This window comes from Staurois parvus, unplaced genomic scaffold (genome assembly GCF_062004578.1).
Source record: "Staurois parvus isolate SC_StPar_1 unplaced genomic scaffold, SC_StPar_1.0 ptg000063l, whole genome shotgun sequence".
Classification (NCBI taxonomy): Eukaryota; Metazoa; Chordata; class Amphibia; order Anura; family Ranidae; genus Staurois; species Staurois parvus.
In genome coordinates, this window is record NW_028317859.1 from 1,791,072 (window position 1) to 1,814,624 (window position 23,553).

At 41.4% G+C, this 23,553-nt stretch overlaps 1 protein-coding gene across 1 annotated transcript in view; it reads left to right on the plus strand.

Moving 5' to 3' along the window:
- CAVIN1 (caveolae associated protein 1) overlaps nucleotides 1–23,199 on the plus strand; it is an 86,943-nt gene extending 63,744 nt beyond the window's left edge. Inside the window, exon 2 of the mRNA XM_089668781.1 lies at nucleotides 16,682–23,199. Within this exon, the coding sequence (XP_089524907.1) occupies nucleotides 16,682–17,347 (666 nt within the window). The 3' untranslated portion in view covers nucleotides 17,348–23,199. The remainder of the gene's footprint in view (nucleotides 1–16,681) is intronic.
- Nucleotides 23,200–23,553: the final 354 nt, after the last annotated feature.

Here is a 23,553-nt window from a genome sequence, read left to right on the forward strand (position 1 = left end):
GGACAATATGTATGTGAAATGGGTTGAGACAGCAATGTTTTACTATGTAAAATGTAAAAAAAAAAAAATGACATTTTTTAAAATTTTTAAATTTCCCGCCGGCGCCCGTACGTCCCGACGTCACAGGGACAGGACACAGAAGCCGGATGCCGGCATCCGCCGAAGGAGATGGCCGGGGACGCTGCAGGGGACACATCGTGGGAGCGCAGGGTAAGGTAAGTGAAGAACAAATGCCGGAGCAGTGCCGCATGGTATTCCCGAGTTTAGCTCGGGGTTACCGCTCTTGGTACTGAAATGTTACCCCGAGCTACACTCGGGAATACCGCTAAGGAGGTTAAACAATCCTGCATTTTCCTCCTTCTTTTCTTCCTCTATAACTTTCTGGTTTTTAGAATTCACATCATACAGCCTGCTATAATATTGTTTTAACATTTTAGCGATATCAGTTGTGGAGTATACCAGTTCTCCTTTTTCATCTTTAATTTTTTCAATATAGTTCTTCGATTTCTTTTCATCAGGTATTTTCTTGCCCTATTCCTCCACTTATATCTTTCCTTTGAAACCCTATTAAAAATCTTGATTCCTGTTCCAAAAGATCTTTTAGCTCTTCTCTTTTAAGTAATAATCTTCGAAAATACCTCTGTATCCTGTCTTTTTTTTTTATGTGCTTGTTCTAGTTTATACAACTCCCCCGTCACCTCCTTTCTCTCATGGTCTTTCTTTTTTTTGGTCCCTGCGGCTATCAAAATTCCCCTGATGTACTCCTTACGTGCCTCCCAAATAGTAGCCACAGAGACTTCCTCAATTTCATTTAACAGAAAAAATTAACCCCTTAACCTTCTCTCCACTTCAGGGTCCTGTATAAGCGTCTCATTTAATCTCCACATGGCCCTTTTGTTCCGTTCTTCTCCTACTTATAGTCTCGCCGTGACAGGAGCATGGTCTGAGATTGACATAACCTCTATATTGGATTTAACCAATGTGTCCAGTTGCCTATGCTCTATCATTATATAATCCAAACGTGAATACGATATATGCACTAGAGAAAAAAAAAGTATAATCTCTTTCTCTGGGATGTTTCACCCTCCATGTATCTATTAACTGACTTTGATGTAATCTCCTTTTCAACATTCTTAATTTTTTACCTCCTGCTCTCTGCGTATCCATCCCTGGATCAAGACAAAAATTAAAATCTGCAAAGACCAGAAGTCTTAAAGTCCAAAAGTTTCCCTAACACTCCATATAAAAATACTTCTGGATTTTGATTCGGGCAATAAATATTAGCCAGTGCAAAATTTTGACCCCGCATTTTCCCTCTTAGACATAAAAACCGGCCCTCTGGATCCGCCAGTTTCTCCTCCACATCAAAGCCCACATTGTTTGAGAATCTGATTGCTACTCCTTAGGCCCTCTTTATTTGTGAGTCCGCGTAATACCAAGTTGGGTAGTGCCTTGAATATAATTTAACATTGGTATCATATGATAAATGTGTCTCTTGTAAAAACACTACATCTGTGGAAAGTTGGTGAACTTCCCTAAGTATCTTATGTCTTTTAGCAGGAGAATTTAAACCTTTCACATTATATGTCGTAAAATTAATCAGGCTCATAGCTATCTGATATTTCTTTTCTCTTTCTGTTCAAAGGAAGAAAGATATAGACTACTCAAATCATGGACCTTCTCCCTACTCCACCCCTCCCATATCCCCCCACCCATCCCAACCCCTACATAAGTTGCTCTTAAAAACCCCTTGGCCTATATATTGCCCTGTAATCTGACGTGAGATTCCCCCATTGATGATTCCTAATTTGGGGTATAGCTCTGAACATGTGCACCTACTTTTACTCTTAGCTCTCAGCATGAGAGTTTAATATCTTATTTAGCCTCCTGACCTCCTGCCATCTTTATTTATCTTCCCCGAAGACTCACTAATGCGGGCCATAGATGGGATGAAAAACGGACGAAAATCGGCTGAAAAAAAAAATCGGCCGATTTTCGGATCGCTAGTTCGGTAATCAGTCGGCCGTTTGTAGTGATTTTTGACCTTCTGGATTATCGGCCCTGCTGGAAAATAATCGGCCAAATTTGTCGTTCTGCTGATTTTCGTGGCAATGATGGACAAATCTGCCGATCTTTTTCCAATTTTAAAAAATGCGCATGAGCAGTGACATGAAAGAAGAAAAGGAAAAAAAGAGAATATGAATGAGAAGAAGAAATAGAATATGAAGAAATAGAATATAAAGAGGAAGAAGCAATAGAAGAAATAGAATATGAATAAGAAGAAGTAAAAGAAGAAATAGAATATGATGAAGAAGAAGAAATAGAATATGAAGAAGAAGAAAAAGAAGAAATAGAATATGAATAAGAAGTAGAAAAAAAGAATTTCAGTCCGATATTATATTTGACATTTAAAAGTATAGCAACATTGTATCTATTTGTATCCGAATAGAAACATCTGTATCCGAAATGGATACAAATAGATACAATGTTGCAACTTTTTCGTCTTCTTATTCCTATTCTATTTCTTCTTCTCCTTCATATTCTATTTCTTATTTTTATTCATATTCTATTTCTTCTTCTTCTGCATATTCTATATAATTGCTGTCCGTAGACGGGACGAAAATCATCCGACTTTTTTGTACCAATGGTGGTAACGTTGGCTGATTGAACGACCGATTTTTCATTTTTCTAAGAAAAAATCGTCCGGTTTTCGCCCCGTCTATGGCCTGCATAAGGGTATAGGGGAAGTGTGTGTGGGGGGAGGGGAAGGAGAGAGAGAAAAAAAACAGCAGTGGGGGGGAATAAATTCTCCAAATGTTATTTCTGGGATCTCCCGCAATTTTTTCCATATCCTTTCTCTGTCCTCATAATGGTGGAATCTAACAACCACGTCTCTAGGGATGTCTGGTGTTACTCCTGGTGGACATCTTAACCTCTCAATCTTCAGAGGATCTGTGGCTATTCTACCTATCATTGAGTTGAACACTCTTTATTTTTTCCCAGAGATCCTCTTCATGCGAATCTTCTGGCAGGCCCCTAACCCTTAAACTATTTCTTCTTTCTCTATTTTCTTGGTCCTCTAATTTAAATGAGAGCTTCTTCTGTTTGCATCTCTTCCAACCGCATCTCCAAATTAGTTATCTGCTGGGCCTGTGTCTCCATTTTCTCCTCTACTTCTACTTTTGTTAACATTCGTCCAAGATGCTTATGAATCACCGCCATTTCATTTTTCATAGAAAGTTCAAATATTTCAAACATTTCCACCATCTCTATTTTTGTAGGCATCTGTGATATTCATTCTCTGTTGTTCCGCGGCCTTTTGATCTTTTACGCTATCCATGTTTATAGATTCATTATTCTCATCCCTTCCCATGTTCCAAATGACAATCTGGACCCTCATATTTTCTACTTCCTTCCTGTTGTTTCTCCGTCCATTGTGTCTCTGGACTTTTTTCTTGTAATGGCATATATTTCTTTATTGTGCTGATGTTTGTATTAGGTTGTGGGGTTTTTACACCCCCACCTTTGGCAGGTCTGTTCTTCATATTGACTAGGCTTAGCCGCTAATTTCTACTCAATGATCAACATCGTTATCACCTAGGAAAAGTTCCTCCTACTTGTTCTTCTCCAATAACTTTTGCAAACCCAGATAACTTTGCAACACTTTTACATTTAGATGCAATAGCACTTGGCCTCTGGGATCCCCCCCATTCCTTGGTCTTTTAACCGCCCAGCCCACCACTCAGGTATACATTTACCAGCAACAGAGACAGTAATAACTTAGTTCTCCAACCGTTGCCCACGGCAACTCACCATCACCCTCTGAGCCTGGGGTTCTGGGTCGCTCTATCTCTGTATACAAACAAGAAACCCCCCTGCGCTGCCAATACTTAAACCAAAAGAAAAAAAAAAACTGTGTGGCTGCTAGCACTTATCTATATTACCAACTAATGACAACAAATGTATATGAAAATGAATGCTGCGCTACCCAAATAATAAGCAATAAATATGTGACAAAACCAAGTGAAATGAATAAAATGATATAAATAAATAATAAAGCAACAGGTGAACAAATAGAAAATAATGATGACCAATAATAAAATAATCAATTTAGTGGATGAAGAATAAACAATATAGTTATATCATAACTGATCTTAAGTCAATATGTGACCACAAAATAATAAATCGTGATAAATCACATAACGTGCAAAAACAATGTAAAAAAAACGATGTGACAAAAAACAATATTATTGTGCACAGTCCAAAAAAATCTGTGTTCTTCCAATATGTGACACATCTGGTGACCACTGCAACGAGTAATCCACCACCCATCTCTGTGTGCTCCTTCGTCCCGAACAGTATCTCAGATCTTGGTTTGCAGGGTCTCCTGAGGGGGGTCTGGGCGGGTACTCAGGGTGTCCTCTGCTTCAGTTGTCTCCAGGTCCTGAGTCTCCAGTATGCACTACTTCTTCCCAGACCATAAGGGTATCCAGCCATTAGATTGGCACAGCCTCATATGGACATTCCCTTCTGGGATTCCCCCTAGCTTCTCTGCCTTCCGCCTATTTCAGTGCTCCCCTGCACTCCAGGGAGCACCTCTGTCAGCAGGCGCTGATCCCTCCGGGGCTCTGTGATCTGAGCCCTGGTCCGCAGCAGCCCAATCCTTCTCCTAGGCTCACCGCCACCACAGGCCGCTGTGTAGTCTCCGAGCCCAGCCAGAGCTGCCAGCAGGGTCCGGTAGGTAGGGTCTCTGGTAGGTTCTCGGGGGTCCAGCTTAGCAATTTTTTCCGTATGACAGGTGTCAGGAGCTCCCGCTCTCAGCGGCCTCCCAGCACCATGTTCAGGCCCCTTCCCCTGCCTGTGTTGTTGGGCCTATTGTATAGACAGCCATAATATACATACATGTAATATAGCACTCCTGATGAAGCATCTCTGTACTGACTGTGCCTGATAGTGACACATGTTTATGGCTTTATGGAGGTTTTATTGATGTACTGTCCAACACATGTACAAAGATATTGCTTGGTTTTATACAGAGATTTTTTTTTTTATGTTAGTTATTTTAACATTATTTGATTTGATGTCTATGTTGTGCCTTTAAAGTGGTTGTAAACCTTGGACATGAAATATGAACAAAGCATATCCCTCTATACTGTGTACTTGTCTCTATTAAGAGCACTAAGTGTCATTTTTGTTATCAACATGAATCACTTCTGACAAGTTTCCCTGACACCAAAAGAAAAATGGTGACAGGGGAGGGACCTCCAGCAAATTGACAGCCTCTGTTCCTGTGTGCTGTGTGGAGGCGGTTGTGCCTCTTTCCTCCAATCAGCTCTCACTGAGCTTTGCAGTGTGTAATTTCAGCTCTCTGACACCTGACATCAGATAACCGTTGGACACAAGTGCAATCCAACCATCTTTCCAGTGTCTGCTCTGCCAGGTTCAGTGCAAAACGGGAATGCTGGGGTCACACAAGCCTTCATGTTCAGACTAGGGAGTAAGGATTGGGAGGCGGGAACCTCAGTGGCCAGATGATTCATTCCCATGCTTCCAAGATTTTGCAGAGTGCATGATAGAAGCAGAATGAACTTCATTATCCATTGTCTGTAGGGTTAATGTGCAGATGAATTACATTTTCCATAAAGGATCATTAGTCAGACCACACTAACACACAAGCTTGTTAGGCTTAACTACTGCATCACTGATTCATTTCACTGACCCTCCAGGGCTTTGTCCAGCTGCAAAATACAGAACATTCCCATTATTTAGATCACTGCTGAGTCAGTCCAGTTATGTACCGAAACAACTCCAAAAAAAAACGGCGTCATGATTGCTAAAATAAACTGTCAGTTCGGCTTGTGCTACATTGATTACCAGTGTCAACCATTTGTAACTTGAAATCATTTAGCCAGTTTGAATGTGATCCAAAGATCTTTGCAGCCTATATGTCCAGAATAGTATTCTGTAAAAGTTGAGATGTTGTCCATAAAATCAGTAGAAAAATAATAAAGATGCAATAGGTGGTAAACACAGTCCATAATGCACACACAACTGCTCAGCATAGTTGCACATTCCACTGTGTGCAGTCTACATAGACCAGTGATACTCTGCCTGCTTTGATGCCATTCCATGTTGACGTGAACAGAGAGGAATTTACAGTGTGCATTGGCTAAAAATGCAGATGTATCTCTTATCACCAGATTTCAGAAAACCCTTCCCAGCATGCACAACCATATGACAAGATAGAAAACAAGGATGCATATAGCTCAGATTGTAAACATAAAAAGTACACATTACAAAACATGTCCTGAAAAGATCCATGGGAAGTATCCTGTCAGATACTGAGGATTCTTTTACTTTCCTTGCACAATAATATATTTATATTGTGAGCTGGGGATCGGTATCCGGTACATAAAATATGTGAATCTCCTGCGCTACTAAGCCTATACTAAGCAGATTAAAAGCTGCCAACATCCAGTCATATACCAGATGATGAATCAAGTAATAAAACAAAGAAATGATGTGGCACTACTACCTAAAAATTAAACCCTAAACCTGTAAAAAATAAACACATAAACGCATGTAAATATCCACAATGAGACACATAATAAATATACAAATCAAGTGATATAATGGTGCATGTGATAAATGCCAAATAAGGACTATAAAGGTGCTACAAATCTCTCAGAAAAAATATGCCCCACATAAAGTGTCAAAATACATACACATATAACATATATAAAATGAACTAACCAACTAAATCAATAAGTGAAAAAACACATCACATTCCGTGCAAATACTCAATATAACAATGGAAAGCGCAAATCAATATATCCACATGCATAAAGTCTAAAAATGTATCTCATGCCGTGCAGAACATACATATATATAGCACACCCTAATATAACAGCAAATGTCCACAATGGGTGCAATACACTAAAAATATGCAATCTTGTGAACTTGAGTGATATGTGCAGATGGTGACATGAGGGCATCCACTAATGGAAAAAATACGCGCTCACCTCCCCGCGTCGACCTGTGAAGGGTCACAACACTATTAGGATCTATATCAATGGATCCTTCATGCATAAAGCTCCTCCATAACTGCGTCACTTTCTCCTGGATGACATCCCTCTTTCAGACTGGTATGTGTAATGGCAGACCTCTTGTAAGTATGACCAGTAACTCTCACAGAATACAAGCAGAAGCTCCAAATAGTGTAATACTGCTTTATTAATTAATGTAGGTAACCGTAAAATATGCACTTACAGCATTTAACAGATATTTCCCTTCACAATGGGTGTAGCTGAATGGGTGCACAAAGATAGTGTCCGACCGGAAGTACGTCACCGCGTAGCCTGTACATAAGCCCCCCTGGGGTAAGCAGTCTCTCAGGCACAGATACCGAATGTGTATTGGTGACATTTACATGACTGTTTACAGTTGTTCAGAAAATGAACAAGGCAAAAGAAAATACAAAAAACAAAAGCCTAGCCCTATCTACACAAAAACACAGGCCCTAACTGAGAGGCTGAGCAAGCCTACTATTTGTCAGCCTCCACATATACAGCCTGTTAGCTTTTACCAAGCTTTCCACTCTCTGACAGGACTTGTCTGATCCCCAGGTCGAGAGCCCTGCCTACAGGTTCCAGGTGAGAAGAAAACCCTGCACTGGACTAAAAGCCAAATGTGTGGGGTTGCTGAGGTGGGCTATGCCCCCCACCAGATTTTACTTGTGCCTCCCCAAAGCCAACCACCCTTCAGCCTGAACACCCTGCCTGCTCGCTGAACCATACTGTGCAGACAGCTACACTTTCTCCTTGTGGCTTTGTAAATGTAATGATCAGATCAGCAGGGGGCGGGGGGCTGTCTGTACCACTCCCTGTCCTCTAATTAGCTTAAATTATCCCTCGGGGTCTTCAATATCTCCTGAGGTAGCCTGACTTGGTGGGCGGGGATGGGGGTGTGACTGCCTCCTTCACTCCTCCCACAGACTCCTTCACTCCTCCCACAGACTCCTTCACTCTAGCTCATTGGTGTCAAACTGGTGGCCCTCCAGCTGTTGCAAACTACAAGTCCAATGAGGCATTGCAAGATTGACACAAGCATGACTCCCAAAGGCAGAGGCATGATGGGACTTGTAGTTTGGCAACAGCTGGAAGGCCGAGTGTAGCTGATCGTAAAGTTGATAAAGGAGAAAGGAGAGGAGTGGACACAGCAGCCTGGGTTGTCCACATTTCCAGCCATGTGGCAAGTGACTGAGAACACTGTCACTATCACACTGTCACTGCAAGCCCTAACCTGCCACTGTACTATCCTAACATGCCACTATACCGCCCTAACCTGTCACTATACTATCCTAACCTGCCACTATGCCACCGTAACCTGTCACTATACCACCTTAATCTGTCACTATACCACCCTAATCTGTCACTATATTGCCCTAGCCTCACACTATACTGTCCCTGTCTGACACCATACTGAACTTGGCTATCTGTGTGGGGAGGAGGAAATCTGCCTGTGCCCAGGTCATGTGCAGGAATGGAAGAAGGAGCTCTGCTAAGTGTCATGCCAGCAGTGACTCCTGTCCTCTGCCTTGCCAAAAGTGACTCCTGTCCTCTGCCTTGCCAAAAGTGACTCCTGTCCTCTGCCCTGCCAGCAGTGACCCCTACAAACTGTTGACCCTATCTTCTGCCCTGCTGACCTCCTGTACACTGCCCTGTTGACATCCCATCCTCTGCCCCCCTGACATTTTTTATTGCACCCCCACATCAGACAGGCTAGATCCAGCCCTGACTGGACAATGGACCAAAAATCCCCAAATGTATATGAAAGGAACCTGGAAGACGTATAAACTCTGAACAGAACTTTCCCAGGCTCCCTCTGGGACACTGCTACTACATGCTACAGTGGTTTCATCTCTGCATCACCAGAGACCAATCACTTCACTGGGTATATGTAAGGATTTACAGCCACTTTTAAGTTCACCTTTTAGAAAAAAATAATAAATGCACATTTTTTTGGAGGTAAAAAAATGTGCGTTTATTATTTTTGTCTGCAGGAGCCTGGAAAGCATTGTACCAGCAATTGGTAGATTGCTGATGCCATGCAGTTCTCCTGCAGACCTGTCAGAATATCTACTTGCCATACGGGATGTACGATCAAGCAGATATTCTGACAGGAAGTTCATTGAGGAGTACAAGCTGACAGCCGCTAAGGACAGCCGCTTGAATGAGTGACGCAGCCATGTGTGTGGAGCCCCGCACGGCCTCTTTTTTAAAAATTTGATAGCGAGCGTGGAGAAGATCCCCCGATAGCTGTCAAAACAAGGATGGGGGGGAGCGGTCATATGAATATGGGTGTAACATGTTATGAAAAATGAACCTTGCCAAATGTTTCCTTTCAGGGCACCCTTGGCTGCTTTTATTCAAAGAAAAGTTCAGTTTCAGCCTGGGTTCACACTTGTGTGGTGCGACATATCGCATGTGATTTGCACAGGAACCGCACCACATTCCTGGGCAAATCACATGCGAATTCTGTGCGGTGCGATTGTATGGCTCAAATCGCACCGCATCTGCACCAAAAAGGTGCAGGACCCTTTTGGTCCACACTAGAATCGGATCGCAAGGGTATTTTACACCCATGCAATCTGATTCTGCACATCTCACCGCGTTTTGTGGACAAATTTCAGGATGTCATTAACATACACACCTGCAGCTGTTCGCATAAATGGGGTGCGATTGTGATGCAGTGTGGGATTCTCACAGAAACTGCTGCGAATTCCGCATTGCATCAGTGTGAACCCAGGCTCAGTGTACGATGGGGTTGCAGGATTCCTCTTCCAATGCTACAAAACAACTCAAAATGTGTCATTGCATCCAGGGACATATTTCTATCACTGGAGCTTTTAAAATAATTTTTCCAAAACAACACCCTCTGCTGTGGTCACCTCCATCATGTTTTAATGTTCCTAACCTAGCTTAGAATATTGCAAATGAGGTGTAATTAAGCTTATGTGCGATGAACACGATTCTGCTGATGACTGGAAATTACTATTAAAGAAGATGTTTTCTTCCTGCCACCTATAGCCAAAAGCTTATTTCTCTAGGTTTCTGAAAAATATACAGTTGTTTTTGGTTTAAAATACTATTGCCTGGCAAGATAATGAATGGTAAAAATGGCCGTGTGACTTTATCCTTGGGGAATCTGGAAATCAGCACTGTATTGGCAAAAAAGATACAGCTAAGGTTTATACAGGCTTCATAACCAATGGCAACCAGTTTTAACTTTCATGGGTTTAAAGTAGTCAAGACAATAGAATGTGAATTTAGCCTTATCAAAGAAACCTGATTGTGTTGATATGGAGCTGAAATCAAGTTTTAAATGTTACAGAATATAACAACCAAGTCTTATACTTTTTCCTAACGTTGTGTGGGACAAAGCTAAGTCTTGTATGTTTATTGAGATCTTTGGCACAGTGCTGGAGATGGAAAATAATATGCACATGGAAAAAAATAAAATGATTCCATTGGCAGCCGGAGATGGACTGCAGAAAATTGTGTAAATCCGGCTGAAGTTTAAACTAATGAACAAACAGAATGTGTGTCACATACCACAGCCTGCATGAGGTGGGGCTTTAATTTAACACATTCAATTCTGTATTACTAGGATGTGAAGACTGTGATGCCAAGGGCAACCTACAGGAAACGTTTACAATCTGACAAAATTGTAGTATGTTCCAGTAATCAAAAACTGATACTTTTGTTAAGCTTCATACTCACCAAGATTATTTAGTTAGGGTGAGGCAGAGGCTTTGAAAAAATTTTAATATAAAGTATAATTATCTCCCTGTTGTGCCGATCAACCCTTACTATTTTGGAGAAGCTTTGCTCGGAATTGCAATCTATGGTATATACTATTTTATATATAATCTACCTGTTCTACTTGTACACAGAGCTGACTAAATTAACATTTTACATTTACAGGTGCATCTCAATAAATTAGAGTTATCATCAAAAAGTTAATTTATTTCAGTAATTCAATTCAAAAAGTGAAACGTATATATATTATAGATTCATTACACACAAAGTGACATGCTTCAAGCATTTATTTCTTTTAACTTTGATGATTATGGCTTGCAGCTAGTGAAAATCCAAAATTCAGTATCTTAGAAAAATAGAATATTGTGAAAAAGTTCAATATTGTAGACTCATGGGGGTTTATTTACTAAAGCTGGTTCACTCAGAATCTGGTGCAGCTGTGCATGGGAGCCAATCAGCATTTACCTTCAGCTTGTTCAGTTAAGCTTTATCAATAAAACCTGGAATTGTCTATGTAGAAGCACACGAGATTCTGAGTAAACTAGCTTTATTAAATGAACCCCATGGTGTAACTCTAATCAGCTAATTAACTCAAAACACCTGTAAAGGTTTCCTAAGACTTTAAATGGTCTCTCAGTCTGGTTCAGTAGGCTACACAATCATGGTGAAGACTGCTGAATTGACATTTGTCCAGAAGACACCCTCCACAAGGAGGGTAAGTCACAAACGGACATGGCTAAAGAAGCTGGCTGTTCATAGTGCTGTATGCAAGCATATTAATGGAAAGTTGAGTGGAAGGAAAAGGTGTGGTAGAAAAGAGTGCACAAGCAACAGGGATAACCACAGGATTGTGAAGCAAAGTCCATGCAAGAAATTGGGGGAGATTCACATGGCATGGACTATGGCTGGTGTCAGTGCTTCAAGAGCCACCACACACAGACTTATCCAGGGTATGGGCTACAGCTGTTGCATTCCTTGTGTCAAGCCACTCCTGAACCAGAGACAATGCCAGAAGTGTCTTACCTGGGCTAAGGAGAAAAAGGACTGGACTGTTGCTCAGTGGTCCAAAGTCCTCTTTTTGGATGATAGTAAATTTTGCATTTCATGTGGAAATCAAGTTCCCAGAGTCTGGAGGAAGAGTGGAGAGGCACAAAATCCAAGTTGAATGAGGTCCAGTGGGAAGTTTCCACAGTCAGTGATAAATTGGGGAGCCACGTTATCTGCAGGTGTTGGTCTACTGTGTTCTATCAAGTCCAAAGTCAGCGCAGCCCTCTACCAGGAAATTCTAGAGCACTTCATGCTTCCCTCTACTGACCAGCTTTATGGAAATGCTGATTTCATTTTCCAGCAGGACTTGGCACCTGCCCACACTGCCAAAAGTACCAATACCTGGTTTAATGATCATGGTATCACTGTGCTTGATTGGTCAGAAAACTCGCCTGACCTAAACCCCATGGAGCATATGTGGAGTATTGTCAAGAGGAAGATGAGGCACAAGACCCAACAATGCAAACGCGCTGAAGGCCGTTATCAAAGCAACCTGGGCTTCCATAACACCTCAGCAGGGCCACAGGGTGATCTCCTCCATGCCACGCCGCATTGATGTAGTAATTCATGCAAAAGGAGCCCTGATTAATTGAGTGCATACTATACTGTACATTGACATTCTTTTCAGTAAGCCAACATTTCTGTTGTAAAAATCTATTTTTTTTTATTGGTTTTATGTAATAATATAATTTTCTGAGTTACTGAATTTTGGGTTTTCACTAGCTGTAAGCCATAATCATCAAAAGAAGGAAATGCTTGAAATATATCACTCTGTGTATAATGAATCTATATAATATATGAGTTTAACTTTTTGAATTAAATTACTGAAATTAACTTTTTGATGATATTCTAATTTATTGTGATGCACCTGTATTTTCAATATTCAAAGCCTTAAAGAAGAACTCCAGGAATTACTTCACTATTTAAAATGTGCTGGCCATGTGTATGCCACCTTTTGTGCTCATCTTTTATTTTACCACTTGCCTACCGGGCACTTATACCCCCTTCTTTACCAGGCCAATTTTCAGCTTTCAGCGCTGTCGCACTTTGACAATTGCGTGGTCATGCAAGATTGTACCCATATGAAATTTTTATAATTTTTTTCTCACAAATAGAGATTTCTTTTGGTGGTATTTATTCGCCGCTGGGCACTTTACTTTTTGCGCTATAAACAAAAAAAGTGCAAAAAAAAAAAAAAGTTTCTTTGTTTCTATTATAAAATTTTTTCAAGCAGATAATTTTTCTCCTTCACTGATGTGCGTTGATGAGGCAGCACTGATGGGCACTGATAGGCAGCACTGATGGGCACTGGTAGGCAGCACTAATGAGGTGGCACGGATAGGCGGCACTGAGAGGCAGCACTGATAGGTGGCACTGCTAGGCATTGACTGGCGCAACTGCTGGGCACTGACTGGCACAACCACTGGGCACTGACTGGCAGCACTGCTGGGCTGCACTGATAGGCACTGTGGGTGGCACTGGTGGGCACATGTGGGTGGGCACAGGTGGGTGGCACTGCTGGGCACAGGTGGGTGGCACTGCTGGGCACAGGTAGGTGGCACTGCTGGGTGGCACGGGTGGGTGCACTGCTGGGCACAGGTGGGCGCACTTCTAGGTACAGGTGGGTGCACTGCTGGGCACAGGTGGGCGGAACTGGTGGGTGGCACTGCTGGGCACCGATCATCAGGGCACTGATCATCAGTGCCCTGCTGATTGGTGCCGATCCCTGCTCTGACAACTGCCGGTTCTCGGCAGTACTTTCCTCATGCTCTGACAGCGTGAGGACAGTGCAGCCGAGAACCGGCAATTGCATTTCCCGGTGATCAGCGTGTCATTGGACATGGCTGATCATGTGGTAAAAGGCCGCTGTGATTGGCCTTTTACCACATCATGTGATCAGCTGTGTCCGTAGGACACAGCGGTCATGGAGCTCGCTGGGGGCACTCAGGAGAGCACATTGTGGGAGGACGTCATATGACGCCCTCCCAGAACTGGCCAGCCACAGTGTAGCCATCATTTGGCTATCTGTGGTCGGCAAGTGGTTAACAATTGACTGAGTACCAGGAGTACAGCTATCATTACACTCCCTCTGCTCTGGCAGGAGAGACTTGTCTGCTATGTGACTGCACGACCCTCCCTCTGGTGTCAGTTCACAAAAGGTTTTGTATTTTGTGCGTAGTTTAATATATTGCAAAAGGTTCCATAACTGGGTAAGAGGAGAGGAAGGGTGGGCAGAGCATCTGCAGATGACTCTGCAGCTTTAGTATCTGAGACCTTAAAGTCCAGCATCGGAGCTCTGAAAGTATAGCGATAGTTGTATTCTTGGTGCTCCATAAAACTGGGAATTCTAAATAAAAGAGAAGTCCAGAAAGTGGCATACACCTCGTTGGACTTATGCCATTGTAGGCCACCACATTTTAATTAGTGAAGTAATTCCTGTAGTTTTTCTATAATCACCTCAGTACCACTTTACGCATATATACAGCCTCGTATTGAAGCGGTTATACTAGGATCATGGCTGAGGCTACAACCATAATTCCAGTACAGTTTTTTTTTCAGCCAAAGTAATCCTAGTAGCTATACAGCTGCTTGATCACTTTCACAGGTAGTGGAAGGGGGTCCCTCCCCCACCTCTCCCGGCCTTTCCTGGGCTATCCCATCCAGGTAGCCTGGAACCAATCCGACTGGCAGCATTGGCTGCACTGGACAGAGGGAGAGGAAGTGATGTTGTTCCTCCCCCTCTGTGACTTCACAAACTGGAAGCAACAAGGATTTTGTTACGTCCAGTTTAGTTTATTTACTTACAAGCAATTACTGGCTTGTAAAGCAACCAATCAAACTGATCTCGGTTATGTCAGCTGCTTTGGAGGCCAGAGGTGAGATATGGGGTCTAAAAGACCCCAGATCGCTGCATAAAGAGGACCTGTCGTGGCTCATCACAAGGGATTTTGTTCATCATAATAAAAGTAAAAAAAAAAAATACTCACGTGCAAAGGCGAACACCCATGTAGGTCCCGCATGCATATGTAAACCGCAATCGCCTCACACATGAGGTATCACTGCGAACAATAATTCTAGTGCCAGACCTCGTTTGTGACTCTAAACTGGTAACCTGTAAATGCTTTTAAAGCTTCGCCTATGGAGAATTTTATGTACCGTAGTTTGTCGCTTCCACGGGCGTACACAGTTTTAACGCATGACATGTTAGTTATCTGTTTACTCAGCATAATATAATTTTTTTATATTTTTGCCAAAAAAAAGGGTATTACATTGTGCTTGCATGCACTAAAATTAATTAAAGTGTATTTTTTCCTGAAAATTTGCATTTTATAAACCGCTGCACAAATATCGTGCAACATACTGTAAATATATGCTGATTTTACATGTATGTGAGAAATGTCAGAATTAGCCTGGGGGAGGGGGGGGGGTCAATTGGTTAACCATTTGTTGACCACGCTATAGCAGAATGGCAGCTACAGTGCAGTCATCCAGTTCTGGGAGGGCATCATATGATGTCCTCCCATATCCGCGCCCTCCTGCAGTGCGCACCTGGTGCTCTTTGTGATCACTGTGTCCTTCAGATACAGCTGATCACATGTCAAGGTAAAGGGCTAATCACATATAAGCACAGTTCCCGGTTATCGGCAGTATTTTCCTCACGCTGTGAAAGTACTGCGGATAACTGGCAAGTGTGAAAACAGACATCTGCACTGATAATCAAGGCACTGATTATCAGTTCCCATTGGTGCTGCCAGTCAGTGCCCATTGGTGCTGCCAATCTCTGTCCATTGGTGCTGCCATTCAGTGCCCATCAGTGCTGCCTATTAGTGTCCTTCAGTGCTGCCTATCAGTGCCCATCATTGCCACCTATTTGTGCCCGTTAGTCCTGCATATCAGTGCCTTCTCATCAGTGCTCATCAGTGCCACCTCATCAGTGCTCCCCATCAGTGCCACCTCATCAGTGCCCATCAGTGCTGCCTATCAGTTCACTGATGTGCGTAGATGAGGCTGCACTGATGGGAAGGAGAAAAATTACCTGTTTGCAAAATTTTATAATAGAAACTAAGAAAAACAAAATTCTCATTTTCCTGTCTTTTTTCATTTGTTTAACAAAAAATAAAACATCCAGTGGTGATTAAATACCACTAAACGAAAGCTTTATTTGTATGGAAAAAAAAATGATAAAAATTTCATATGGGTACAGTGTTGCATGCCATTCAAAGTGCAACAGCACTGAAAGCTGAATATTGGTCTGCCCAGTAGACAAGTGGTTAAATACAATTTGTAGATTTTTGCTATTTTCGCCTACCTCTGTTTGTAAATGGCTCTCTGGGTGGCCACGTAAAGAGCACAAGCACTTTTTAAAGGGAACTTGTCTGAACAACTATTTCTTTACACTGTAAAAACTAAAAAACTCAAAAACCCGTGCTACCAAAATAAATTATAAATGAAAAAAACTAAATTAATAGTAAATATTTCAAGCTGCAGCTATCCTACACAACAGTGCATGAATATAGTAATCATACATTTATAACTGCGCAAGATTCTCCATGTATATATGCATAATTTCTTGGCACTGTAGTTGCCATTGGCATTGTACTTCTATCGAATAAATATATGCTGATTATAATGTGAAAGTATTTTGAATGTTTGAAGGTGCAAGACTGGCTTTTTATGCTGTTATTACATCTATGGTTTCCAGATCTTTCTTAGTCACAGATTTACCCAACAGTTTCAATATAATATGCCTAATATTTTTACTCTTACTATTTTATTTGTTGCCTTACCTTTATTTTTGTATTTGCTTTATTCAGGATGAAGTGAAATTGCCTGCCAAGCTTAGCATCAGCAAGTCTTTGAAAGACACAGAGAAGCAGGAAATAGAAGGAGAAGTTCAAGAAAATGAGAATAAGGAAGGAGAAGAAGATCATATCGAGCTGTCCTCTGATGAAGAGGTAGAGGTGGAAGAAATCATTGAAGAGTCTAGAGCTGAACGTATCAAGAAAAGCGGAATGAGAAGAGTTGATGACATAAAAAAAGCTTTCTCAAAAGAAAAAATGGAAAAAACCAAGGTTAAAACTAAAGAGAATTTGGAAAAGACCAAGCAGAACTTGGAGAAGACCAGGCATACCCTTGAGAAGAAGATGACCAAGCTTGGAACCAAGATTGTGACAAACGAGAGACGAGAAAAGATAAAGACCTCCAGGGACAAGATTAAAAAGTCCTTTACACCTGACCATCCTGTCTATGCCCGTTCCAAAACCGCTGTCTACAAGGTGCCTCCCTTTACTTTCTATGTGAAGAAAATCAGGGAGGGTGAAGTAGAGGTTCAGGCCACAGAAATGATGGAAGTTGGAGGAGATGAAGTGGAAGAAGAGGGAACCGAGCTGTTGAGAGGAGAAAGCCCTGATCCTCATTCCCTTCTGCAAATCACAGAGGACACTGATGCCGTGCTGGCTGAGAGAAGCGACAGTGACTAGGAAGGATACAAGAATCACAATCCTTCTACGTGGACAGCTCTATTTTATAACCTTCACATAACAGATTCAGTTTATTTCTTTTTTTTCCATAATCACACGTATCTTTTTTTGCAGCTCTTAACACAATTAAAGAATATATATAATCATCTTTTTACTATGCAGGCCACACATTCAGCAAAGGTGGTAATCAAACTGATACCGCAAATGTTATTTTATTTGTATAAGCACAGCATCTCTGCCTCTCCTAATAATCTGCTGAATACTGTTACTAGTAGTACTCTGGTCTAGAATGTTAAAAGAAAATAGATACTGGGTCCATTTACTTGCTATTTATACATTAAAAAAAAATATCATGTCATATCTAAAGCACATTGCAAGAATGCACATAGTAGGGCTGATCTGCAAACATCATAATGAAAATCAGTACGAATATAGCCAATACATTTTATTCTTTCAAATGGTTTAAAGAATCTAATTGGTTGACCTAGTAAACATAGCATTTTTTAAACTCAAGATTTAAGCTCCAGTTTTTGTAAATTACCCGCAGTGTCTAGCACCTCTTTCTGTCCTAAAAGTGCATTAATAGCAGTGAAGGACTAGGTGCCCAGAGGACACTGTTGAGCAGCCAACAAAATGAAAGCACCAACACTGTGACCCACAAATGGGGACTGTCGTAAAGAATACAGGGGTAAGAAGTTCAATTTCATCTCCCCATATGATAGTCAATTGACTAAGAAGCATCTGCTCCATGCCTCCAGTAGCAAGGGGTTCTGGTAAAGAATGCACAGTTAGGGTCCAGGTATGTTCAGCAATTTTTTATCCTATAGGATAGTCATGTGACTACAAAGCAAGTTTCACACTTTCAGTAGCAAGGGATCATAGGAATGTTGCCAAAATAGTTCAGCAACATAAAGTGTATTCCTTCTGCAAAACTGCAGAATTCAAAGTCTGAAGGACAATAAACTGGCCCTGAGTGACAATAGTGAAACCACAAGATAGTATCCTGGGATTGTGTAGCATAATGTGGCCCTGTTATTTCCCATGAGTGTTGCAGTTGGCTGTTTTACATTCTTTCTGTCCCTGAAAACCCTCCCTGGCAGAGTGCTCCTTGGGGGGACTGTTCCCACTGTAAGATAAAATGGCTTAAACTAAAAACTTTTTTTTATAAAGAAAGGAACATAGACTGTTTGCATTATAAAATAACATGTCTAAAGTTGTCTAATTCTTACAAGGCTTTCATTGCTAACATGCCTGGATTGGCAAACCAGCAGCTCTGGCATTTGTCAGTCTTCTGACAAATTTCATCCTGCAGAACTCTGCAAGTGGCCTCTGCTCAGCAGCCATACCAAAATATGAGCATAGATACATTAATCTGTGTGGTCTGCTAGGGCTAATTTGTCCCAGTCCAGCACTGCATTAACAGCTGTTCTTATAGACTCATATTTAGGCCGTTTTAAGTTATTGTAAACCCTTACATATACCCAGTGAAGTGACTGGCCTTAGATGATATACAGAGATGAAACAAATCATCCCCTATTTGTACCTGTTTTCTACAGCCATCTGTTCCCAACATCCATTCAAAGTGCAGAATTTATACAGGATCTCTCAGCTCTGAAAAGCAGGGGCCGTGGAGCTGAAGTTACATCAGTGAGGAGAGCTCTGAGAGCTGATTGGAAGGGAACAACACACCCTCTTTCCCACATAAACAGAGCTGAGGCTGTCAATCAGCTAGAGCTCCCTCCTGTCACCATTTTTGGTGTCAAGAAAACTTGTCAAAAGGGGCTCATGCTTATAGCAGAGTGCGCAGACAGAAATGCTGCACTTGATCCCTTGCTCTGGATTGTGACACGTACACACTATAGGGGGATATACTTTTCATATTTCATGCCTGAGGTTTACAACCACTTTAAGACAATTTTTAACTGTTCGACAGGTCAAGAGGTGACTAGAAAAGATTTTTAGCAGGATAAGTATGTTGTGTTACGTGATAAGAGGTATGTCATTGAGTCTTAGTCCTCATGTACACTGGACGTTTTTACCGCTGCTGTTTTTGGCTTTTGATGTTTTTTTCTACAGCCAGTAAACCCCCCAGCGTGTTATCCTGTGTCCGTGCACACATAGACTGTAATCAGAAACCCTAGTGGGTTTCTAGATGAGTTTTTTTTAGCTATAAAAATACTCTAACGCTGAACAATGTGGTAAAACACAGCAAACTAGCATTTTTGGATGCTAAAAAACGCAAACGTGAAAAAACGCCACTAAACGCTAATGCAAAAATGATGAAAACTCAAATTTTTAACGTGACTTTACACAGCTAACATTACCAGCCTTATTAAAATGCCCAGTGTGCATGGAGCCTTACTGTGGTATAATTGATTGTTCACTGCAAAAACTAGGTAGAAGAATCTTTTATAGCATAAGGTACAGGCACATAAGAATAAGTGATAATGGCAAAGGATACTAGGATTTAGAAATTGCCAGGAAGTGCTACCAGAACTAGTTTGGTATTGCATGTTTTTGTGTCCCATGGTCACATGGGAGCTGTTTTACACCGTGTACACCCCAGATGTACCTGGAAAGGTAGACAGTCAGCTTGATCTGGCTATTTTTCTAAATCTGGATCAGAGAAACCATAATGTTGTACATCAACAGCCAATCAGAACTGAAGCTTTCATCAAGGTGGAAATATGTTGGGGTTTTTGTTTGACTATGAATAAATTTGAACACTAGTCAGTTAAGCTCTGAAGATGTCACTACTGTCTATGAAACAGCATGTACAAGCTGCTGGGTTATCTATGTTCACCTGTGTTCTGTCAGCAGAAACTAATAGAATATCCAGTGAAAATCCAGCCTGCCCAGTTCCATACATGATAAGATTATTCCATGTTAACGCTGAAAATGCCTGGTAATCCTGGGAATAACACCCTTCTTGTCCCTTTGTGGATACACCCATTTCTCTGCTGTATCTGTGGTAGTAGACTTGGTTGGCACTTGGACAGGACTTCCCTTGTCTTCCCTTGTTCATCTATTACACAGCTGGATTGATAGGACTAGTAAGGGCTACGACAAGAAAGATAAGTATGTTGGTGCTTTTTCTTTCGCTTTCAGGAAGTGACAAAGACAGTGGCTTTCTGGCAAGATCCACAGGTATTTTCTGTACTTGCTCAAAATGTTCTTAGCCTAAAAATGAATAATGCAGCTACCACACCTAAGGACTGGTAGGATGCAAAACATTGCATTTTTGTCTTGAGGTTTGGATATGCTTTAAAGGATAAGTTCACCTTTGTAAAAACTATACAAGTGCACATCTTTTTGCAGGTAAAATAATAAGCATTTATTTTCTTTATTAGGAGCCTGTAGAGCAGTGGTCTCTAAACTGTAGCCCGGGGGCTGGATGTGGCCCTTTGCTTGCCTTTATCCGGGCCCTTGGGGCATGATTCCTGCCACTGGAAGGCACTATTCCTCCTGCTGACACTAACAGTGGGGCATAATTCATGTCAAGGATACCAAAAATAGGACACTATTCCTACCACTGACTCCAACATTGGCACACTATTCTTGCCACTGACACCAATGACGAGGCACTATTCCTCCCACTGATATCAGTAGCAGAGTACTATTCTGCCCACTGACCCCAATGATGGGGCACAATTCCAACCCTCGATAACAACAATGGGCAATTCCCCCTACTAATTCCAATGATAGGGCATTGTTTACTCCCATTGATGCCAGGGCATTTGTACTCACACTGGCCACAGTCCAGCCCCCTCAAGGTCCGAAGGACAATAAACTGGCCCTTTTTTAAGAAAGTTTGGAGACCTCTACTGTAGAGCATTGCACCCACAATCAGTAGATTGCGGGTGCAATCTCAGGCTGCTGCAGACTGCCAGTGTAGCTGTCTGCCCGTACCGCATTTTTTTAATTGTGACAGCAAGTGTGAGGAGAAGCAGCTGCTGCATAAGTAACATGTTACACCCTGAATATGGATATAACATGTTAGGAAAGGTGATTTTATCCTTTAAGAGGAGATTTTAGATGTGGTGACTGGAGTTGTTTTTTTTTTTTTCAGGACATTTTCAGCAAGTGCAAAAAGTACCTTTTGATCCTGCCAGTGCAGATGAACTGAAAATACGACGCTATAGCCGAAAGATGGCTATAGCGCGGTTGTCTAGTTCTGGGACGACGTCCATGGACATAATTCCAGAACACACCCCCTGCGCACACCTGGCGCCGCTGGTGATCGCTGTGTCCAATGACACAGATCATCGGGTAAATACAGTTGCCAGTTATCGACTGCACTTTCCTCACGCTGTCACAGCATGAAGAAAGTACTGCTGAGAACCGGCAATTGTCAGAGAAGTGATCGGCACTGATGGGCAGTGCCGCCCACCTGTGCCCATCAGTGCCATCCATCTGTGCCCTGCAGTGCCACCCATCAGTACCACCCACCTGTGCCCTTCAGTGCCACCTATCTGTGCCACCTCATCAGTGCTGCCTATCAGTGCAACCTCATAAACGCTCATCAGTGAAGGAGAAAAATTATGCGTTTGCTAAATTTTATAATAGAAACAAAGAAAACTTTTTTTTTTCAAATTTGTTGCTTTTTTTTTGTTTATACCGTAAAAAATAAATCACCCAGTGGCAATTAAATACCACCAAAAGAAAGCTCTATTTGTGTGAAAAAAAATGATAAAAATTTCATATGGGTAGAGTGTTGCATGACACTTGTCATTCAAAATGCAACAGAACTGATAATTGGCCTGTGCAGGAAGGGGGTAAAAGTGCCCAGTAGGCAAGTGGTTAAAAACTATCTTCTGTAAAATACCAATTCCCTCTCCCCATGTAATTAAGTTAAATTGAAGAAGATCTCTTTGTATCCAAATAGAGAGCCTGGGTGCTAACCATGGTTCCTTCCATAGTTACAGTGTAGCCATCCTAGGACGGGAAGTGTGTTACTGAAAACAACAACAAAACATGCGCTAGGGCTCTGTGGGATGTCAAAAAGCATAGCAGCTAGCACAATAATATAATACATTGCATAATAAACATCACAAAACAATAGTGCAGCGCTGTTATTGACAGGAAAATAAACGAGAAATGCCTTAAAAAGGAAATTAATGCAGGCACCTTATCTAAGGACTGGTAAGCTGCACTACTTATTTTTTTGTTTTAGATATGTTTTTCATACTGTGTTTGCCGTTTGTTATTGTTGCACTTTGCTGTTAAATAAGAACTGATTGTGCTGATGGATGGATATGATGTTATTACATACATCAAATCCTACAAGCTGAATATTATTGCAGATCTGAAAAAAATTAACAACTACCACCATCTTTAAAACATGTCATCGCTTGTTGTGTTGTGTGCTTTATTTGGACCAATAAGAAGATATGTGTGTTACTTGAAGGTGGCAATACTGACAAGCTGGGCACAGTAACATCACAAGGATTACCATGACATATTTAGCCCCTGAGAGGTAACTCCAGTGCAGGAATACTCGTGTACAGTCAAGTAGTGAGCTTATGCTTTCATTCTTTATTACTATTTAGATTATCTTAAGTATATTGCACATGTAACTGATATTGTGCCGTTCACTGCCTGTGGGATATATTTGTCCTGCTGAAGGCTGCAATTGTACAAAATAGATTTCCTTGGTGCTTTCAAAAGAAAATGTATGTAAAAGAAAATATTGCAATAAGGGAAATAAATCCTGCCTGTTGAGATTAAATGAAGTTCAAGCACATAATGCTTATTGATATATGATATGGATGGATGTGCAAGATATGTTTATTTCCCCATTTATTACAAGATTACAATTAAGTTCGTCCAATAAAACCAAGTAAAGAGAAAAATGGTGTGACTTTTATCTTGGCTTACCAACAAGGAGTTTCTGTTTAACCACTTGCCCTCCTGAGGATTTACCCCCCCTCCTGACCAGGCCATTTTTTGCATTGCGGTGCTGCGTTACTCTGACAATTGCACGGTCATGCAACGCTGCACCCAAATGAAATGTGCGTCCTTTTTTTCCCACGAATTGAGCTTTCTTTCTGTGGCATTTGATCGCCTGTCCGTTTTTTATATTTTGCACTATAAAAAAAGACTGACAATTTGGAGAAAAAAAACAATATTTTTTACTTTTTGCTATTAAACATGTCCAGTAAAAAAATTTTAAAAAATCAAATTTCGTCATAAATTTACACCAAAAT